Source organism: Phyllobates terribilis, unplaced genomic scaffold, assembly GCF_046119375.1.
Source record: "Phyllobates terribilis strain yellow unplaced genomic scaffold, ASM4611937v1 Scaffold_7__3_contigs__length_470593459, whole genome shotgun sequence".
Classification (NCBI taxonomy): domain Eukaryota; kingdom Metazoa; phylum Chordata; class Amphibia; order Anura; family Dendrobatidae; genus Phyllobates; species Phyllobates terribilis.
Genome location: NW_027362767.1, coordinates 410549278 through 410556967, shown reverse-complemented (window position 1 = coordinate 410556967; position 7690 = coordinate 410549278). Strand labels below are relative to the sequence as shown.

General features: G+C 42.8%; 1 protein-coding gene across 1 annotated transcript; it reads right to left on the bottom strand.

The window, feature by feature from the left end:
- Positions 1 to 203: 203 nt before the first annotated feature.
- On the bottom strand, positions 204 to 1079 carry LOC141155550 (olfactory receptor 5V1-like). The gene has a single exon (XM_073642417.1). The coding sequence runs from the start codon at positions 1077 to 1079 to the stop codon at positions 204 to 206; it is 876 nt and encodes a 291-aa protein (XP_073498518.1).
- Positions 1080 to 7690: the final 6611 nt, after the last annotated feature.

Genomic DNA, 7690 nt, shown 5'->3' with positions numbered 1-7690 from the left:
ATAGGAAGAAGATGGAGAACAGCAAAACACAGTGAGATCATAAAAAATCCATGTGGTTGCCCTTGATTGAATTTAAAATCTAGTCCCAAGTCAGTGAGGCAGCAGTGCTAATGAATGACTGTGTTACCGTGATGCAAAAGCATTACATTTCTTACTGAAAAGATGTAACTGTCGTTGTAAGGCCAACTTTACATCTCGGTTCTTCAGGCTGTAAAGCAATGGTTTAACATTGGCACTGCCACCATGTTGAAGAGAGAGAGAAGTTTTTTGTGTTCTATATCATTTGAAGTTGGACTTAGGTATTGACTGATCAGAGTGGTGTAGAGAAGAATGACAACAGTGAGGTGTGAAGAACAAGTGTAGAAGGCTTTACGTCTTCCTCTACTGGTTTGGATCTTCAATATCGAGTTGATAATAAATATGTAAGATATAATGGTCAGAAAGAGGGGAAGAATGGTCAAGATGAAAACTCCTTCAATTATTGTAAACATTTCAAATGAAAAGTTCACCTTGCATGCAAGTTTCTTGAGGGGTACAAGATCGCAAAAGAAGTGATTGACCACATTTGATTTATAGCAGGAAAAGCTTGTCACTAGAATAACATAAGGTGTGATTTCTACAAAGCTCACCACCCAACATGCGACAGCCAACCAACAGCAAAGTCTCCAGTTCATGATCACAGAATATCTCAAGGGGTTGCAGATGGCCACATATCGATCACAACTCATGGCTGTCAGTATCAGAAGTTCATCACTAGTGAGCCATCCCAGAAAATAAACTTGTGATATACAGCTCACGTATGAAATTACTCTGTCCCCAGTGATAAAAATTAGAAGTCCCTTATGGAGAGCAGCAGTTGTAGAAGACATGTCCACTATGGACAGATTTCCCAAAAAGAAGTACATGGGAGTGTGGAGTACACGATCCAGACAGACCACCATTAGAATAGTCATGTTACCACCTAGTGTAATGAGATATATCAGAAGAACAAGAAGAAATATTGGAAGCTGCAACTCTGGGACATCAGATATCCCTTTAATAATGAAATACGTCACCATGGTCCAATTTCCTTGCTCCATACTCTAAGTTTGTTTTTTATATTGAAAACCCTGTTTTTCAAAAATAAAGCAAACATTAATATATACAGTATATTAGATATTACATTGCCATTAAAGAAGGTTCCCTGGTCTACTAAACTGACTGATCCATAGGAAAGGCCATCAATATAGATTGACGAGTATCTGACTCACGACAGGCCCTCATAATTTACGAGGCATAGATCAATACTTTATCTCATACAAATGAATATGGAATGCCACAGCGACCTTCAATCGGCCAATTGTGGGGATTACCAGGAATGTAAGGATAGACCACCATTTTGGTTTTGTTGGACCCTTTCAAAGAGACCATATCTTTGAGAAGACCACCCATTTATCTAAACTAATTTGTAATAAATTTTGAGTTTTAGAATATCGTACTCATATATGGTGGAAATTTTTCTTGGGGTGGCACCATCTCTGGAACACAACTTTTCAATGCGATTTAGGGTTTTCATCAGAAAGAGATTTCACAGTATTTATTTTTATACATGTGCTTTGCCAATAATGGCCTGTGAAACTGTTTGGGGGCCAAAAGCTCACACACACAGAGAGCAATATCGCCTGGTAGCGTTTGTGAAAGGTGGGAGTATGCGCTGTTGTGTGAATGCACAACACCTGTTGACACGTGTAACTGTGTGCTCGGCCCCGTGGCTGGAGAAGAAATACTTCTTCCCCATGAATAATAGTACAGGAGGATGTTATAATGTTGAACGAGCTGCGCTGTGGTAAACGAGAAGTCTTATGTATTCCAAAATTATTTTTTATTGTACCAACGCGTTTCCACCCTGGACAATATGTTTTTTTTACCTTGAGAAAGGCGCTGGTCCAGCATCGAAATGCCTTGAAGCAATAATAGACTGTTTTGGAACACAAAAGGCTTTTCATTTACCGAAGCATAGCCCGTTCAACAGTATATCTTCCTTCTCTATTAAAAATGGTCTGTAGAAGCCTCCTAGGTTATAAAGGGGGTGCTTCATACGCCAATCTTATGCTCATATACATCATAATAAGGTGCAAAAAATGTATTAAGATGACCATGCCATCTATTAAATATAGCATATTTCGATTTATTTAGCAGTATTAATTTTTATCTAATTCTTCTGTTCACATTCGTCAGCGTGGTCTACAATTTTAGATGTAAGTCTCAAAAAATTATGCACAGCCCTGCTCACTTTGATAGTCATCTTTGAAAAATTGCCAGACCAGAAACCAAAAAAAAAGTCACATACTTTTGGTTAAAAGCCAATTATAAATCTTTCCAAAATGTTTACTAACAGCTCATTTTACCATTGTTCACTAATGTTGAGCAATGAACTTAATAATTTTAAAGTAAACCTGACGCCAGAGCAGATAACTTCTGATATTTGAGGGCACAGACTGTAGGATACCAACTGATTTGAGATATATATATATATATATATATATATATATATATGTATATGATAGTCCTGGACAGTCCCTTTAAAAAAATAATAAACAAATAATATTAGAAAATCCATATTAATTAACATTTATGTACCTAAAGTCATAACACATCTTTGAGATTTTGAAAAATATATAACTCATCAAAAAATGAGCAATTTTCCTATTCTGATGTTAAAAAAAGTATTAATTTGTTCTCGATGATGCGGGAACTTTTTACATCTAGTCCTACCTAGATATTTTTAACTTTTCATCTTTCAAAGCCAATCCATGGTGCACACTGTCTATAATCTGCTAGAATTTGCTTAGTCATTCAGTTCAGTTGAGTTTCCACCCATCATCTGTCACCTGTTCATAAAAGTAGCTCCTGCATTATATATAGCCAGAAAAGTCTTCATTGCGAGTATAGAAGGTCTCTGAGGGATATCACTAATTAAAATTAATTAATCACACCTGACACCTAACTAAGATATAATGTGATGAGATTTTAACCTAAGCTTTAACCTATTAAGTTTAAAGCAACTTTAATCCTTTTAAATGCGTTTCAAGAGCTCAATTTTTTTTTTAAATTTCCATAAACCTAAACGTACAAGTGCTTGTTTTTTGCATAAAAAAAACCAAAGACAAGCAAAATACCCAAGTAACTGGAAGTAAATGGGTAAATCGCACAGTGCAAAAATAATAATAAATAATGAAGGGTATTTAGTTAACATAATTTTGATCAAAATAATGTAAAAGCTATTCCGCCTCGTCACGGCAACCCTTATGGGACAGTCCTAACTCTAATATTAAAACCTTACCATTTGTCAAGTGACGTACATATTGATAAGGGCAGAGAGACTGACTGACATGACTGATATGTTAAGTGGAACGCGATAGCGTCTCCCTGGAGCCTTACCGTCTCCTGCTTACACAGACCGCGTGTGCACCACGTGCACGCGATCAGTTTTGGAGACCGCACTGCTCCCGTCAGAGGGTATGGTGTGGATGGATTATCATCCACCTAAACGGTCAGGCTGACTACCTGACCTGTATGATAATGGTGGTGATGTAGATACAATCTCCGCACCCTTGATATATGATCGCACACAACACAGGGGCGATATTTAATTGTAATAACCTTTAATATATCGGCACATCTAATAGTAAAGTGGATGCTAGCGATCTATGGGTACTTACAAGATTGTGTCAGGTGCTCAAAATGTATAGCACTGTGAATAAGGGCAGTTGTCACTAAATAGAGAATATATACATACTTGGGATAGGTTTAATTCAGAATCCTAGGTTGATTTATTACCCAACCATCTAATTTAAGGGACCCTGGTTGTGGCAATATAAATTTGTGCTGTCCTATAATTTCCAGGATTTACAGGGTTACAGCCACCTTATCCACCGCTGTGACCTTATATACATCCACACAGGGTGTATGTGGTTTTTTTTCCACACTTATGATATTTATGATATTTTAAATCAAATTAATTAAGGTTAATTTTTATTCACAACTCCTTTCCCTCTCTCCCCTTTCCCAATTTGATTTTTACTGGTAAAAAAAAGACTGTACAGAGGCTCTGAAACAGTAGAGGTACTGTAGATAGTGAAGAACAGAACCAAGAGTAGAGTGGATAGGTAACATTGCCATGTAGTGATGAGCGAGCATTAAAATGCTCGGGTACTCGTTGTCAAGCAAATTTGAATGCTCAAGTGCTCGTGTAAGAGGGTGATTGGGATGGTCATGCGCCTCTTCCCTCTTGGTGGACATAGTGTTGTTCTGTTATTTGAACTGTTATTCTGTGTTTATATATGAGTGTTTATGTGACCTAATGTCTGATGGGTTACTTACAGGGTCAGTGTAGGTTAGTGCAGGTAGACTATTGGATTAGTAGAAGAGTAGTGCAGAGGTGGGCACTATAGCATACAGAGTATGCAGTTATAAGTAAGGAAAGAGTTAAGTGGTTTAGGAGCTGCTCCAGTGTGGGAGGAGCAGGTTCAGTGAAGAACTTAGACACTTCCTGATTGCAGGCAGTTCTAGTTGAGTGAGGGACAGTGATTAGTGAGGACTTGTTAGGAGGACACAGGAGAAAGTACAGGAGAAGGGTGTGTATGTGTCACATTCTGGGAGTTTTTGGACAAACTTATCTGGAAGGTGAGTCTGAACAGTCTAGACAGTGGGGACAACAAGAACAGGTGTACATGAAGAGGTCAATTTAGGAACTTCACCTTATGTGATGAGACAGGACAACCACATCAGGAAGGTGGATCCAAGCAGGTCAGGCAGTGGGACAGAGAATGAAGTTACCCATAGAGCTGGCGCATTCGGCGTTAATCTTCATATCCAAATCGGTGTCCATGTCTTTCATCACTGGTAAAGTGCTGTTGTATGTGAAGAGATCACAAAGAGACTGTATCACTTGTTACTCCCTGTATGTGACTATGGCTGCAAGTAAAGAAGTTTTTACATTTTTAAGCTTGTCTGGTTTTCTCCTTCTGAAGGCTAGAAGACTCAGCACCTGGGACGGCTGGTCAGAAGTGAGTATTTAGGTCTCCTCCACGGAAGCACCACAGTACACACACACCCAGGGACAAGCACGTCCCCATATTTCTGTAGCAGGTCAGGGTGAAGAGAAAGTCACTGAAACAGATGTACCACTCGCCCACGTCTACCACCCTGCCCCCTGTTACATTTGGCATAGTCGGCAGGATGCGAAGTCCTCTCATCCAAACAGCGGGGTGAACAGGTCCTGTGACAAGAGAGAGAAGATGCTGGATAAAGACCGCAAGAAAAAGGCCCTTGGCGCAGATGAAGCGCCTGAATATAAACAAAGATAACTGAAGTTGGTGAAAAATGTACGAAACAAAATGACCGACCAAGATGGCGATCCTAGGATGGCTGCCAGCAATGTGAGTCCCAAGATGGCGGATGATGGCGCAGAGGTTGGCGATAGTTCCGCCCATCGTGGGCATCCTGAGTAGTGTTGAGCCACCCCGTGGAACTGTTCGTCGAACACCTTAGAACACCGTCGAACACCGTTAAAACCAATGGCAGGCAAACAAAAACACATAGAAACACATAGAAAACACATAGAAAACACCTTCAAAGGTGTCCAAAAGCTGACAAACTGCTCAGAAGACACTCTCTTTAAAAAAGCCGGACGGCAATTCAACAGCGGCATACACCGGTACCCGACAATTTAGAACAGAAAGAATAGAGCATCACACATAGATTAGATATACAGAAACATGTCAGTCACATATATAAGAAGTGCAGTGACAGTGTTGGTTACTGTACTTGTCATTTAGTGTTAAAGGATTTATAAAAAAAAAATAATAATATTTTCATGCACCTGTCTCTTTAAAAAAGCCAGCCGGCAATTCAGCATCGGTACCCGACAATTTAGAACAGAAAGAATAGAGCATCACACATAGATTATATAGATAGAAACATGTCAGTCACATATATAAGAAGTACAGTGATAGTGTTGATTACTGTACTTGTCATTTAGTGTTAAAATAAAGGATTTATTAAAAAAAAATTGCCGTGGGGTTCCCCGTAATTTTAGTCTCTAGCGGAGGTTAAGCAGATGGCTGGGGCAGATGTTTGAAGCCTGGGAAGGGTGTAATACCCACGGAGCTTCCCAGGCTACTAATGTGGCGCCCTGCTGCGCATTGGTGCCACAGAACCCAGAAGGGTGCATGGATGGACTTCTCCACAAGAGGCCCTCACACATTCACACACCTCCACCCTACCACCTCAGACCAGCAGAGGGAGCCCGTTAGGGACATATATAGGGAGGGTGGAGCCAGGCAGCTCAGTGACTTGTTAGTTCAGTTCCTGCTCAGACACAGAGAGGAACAGAGCTCAGAGTTAGCTGAGAGCGTGCTGACGCTCAGAGAGCAGCAAAGAGGCAGCACGTTGGCTGCTGTGCTTAGGCGAGCCAAGGCCTACAGCACGTGTGAAGGCCTAGTGAGGTCCCTGAGTGTGGCCGAAGGCGAGAGGAAGAGAGGAGAAGGAAGAAGTAGCAAGGGGGCAGAGGAGCATACCAGGCTCACCCCGAGATATATACCGAACACCGGGTCCGCGCCTACAGGGACTCTTTACAGCCAGTAGGGACCACCGGAACCCCTGGAGGACTACAGGTCCCAGGTTTGCCAAACGCTGACAACAGTACCAGGGCTAGGAGTCATGGAGGCCCCAGCGCCCAGGGAGTGTGATCTCAAAAGAGAAGGCCCTACCACCAGGTCAGCAGGTGCAAGGGAGAGAGAGACAGTAACCAAGCTAGACCTAGTTCCAGGCAGGCCAGAAGCTTAGCAAGAAAAGCCACGGATCAGGAGGCCCTATACCCGCTCACTGGGGAGAGTCCAAAAGTGCATCCTTCGCCCGGAGTACCCTGTACCGTGCCTGCACCATCACCAGTAAAGGTACTGAAGCTTACCCCGGTGTGAGTGTCCGTCTTTTCTCCGGGACCGTCCTGCCGTCTCTCCCCAGCATCCTCCATAACACCCCACACTGCCCTGGAGCTAGCTCTACCTGTGGAGAGCCACACCATCCCTGCTGCCGTAACACCCGCTCCAGAGGACTGCTCCGCAGCGGCAGCACCCCTTTTGCCGCATTCCACTGGCGGCGTCACAAACTTTCCAAATCCCCTATAAATTCCCCTTTTTACTGACCGCCCTGGGTCACGGACCGGGCCGGCCACCGTGATATCCCCCACCGGCATACGCAGAGGCCCGGCTGCCGAGTACTCCCACGGCCCTGGGGGCGCGTCACTAATATCAGCCCCCAGCTGAATACCTAGCCTTTACTAGCTATTAAAATGGGGGACCCCCAAAAAAATGACGTGGGGTCCCCCCTATTTTAATAGCTAGCAAAGGCTAGGCAGACAGCTGGGGGCTGATATTAATAGCCCAGGAAGGGTGCCATGAATATTGGGCCCCTCCCAGGCTAGAAACACCAGCCGTCAGCCGCCCCAGAAATGGCGCATCCATAGGATGTGCCAATTCTGGCACTTAGCCTCACTCTTCCCACTGCCCTGTAGTGGTGGCAGTGGGGTAATAGGGTTGGGGTTGATGTCAGCTTATAATGCCAGCTGGCATCAAGCCCAGGTTAGTAATGGAGAGGCGTCTATAAGACACCCCCATTACTAACCTCATAGTGAAAGTTAAAAAAAAAC

Bases quoted from the DNA above. Each gene is read 5' to 3' on its own strand.
- LOC141155550 (XM_073642417.1), bottom strand. From the start codon at position 1,079: ATGGAGCAAGGAAATTGGACCATGGTGACGTATTTCATTATTAAAGGG.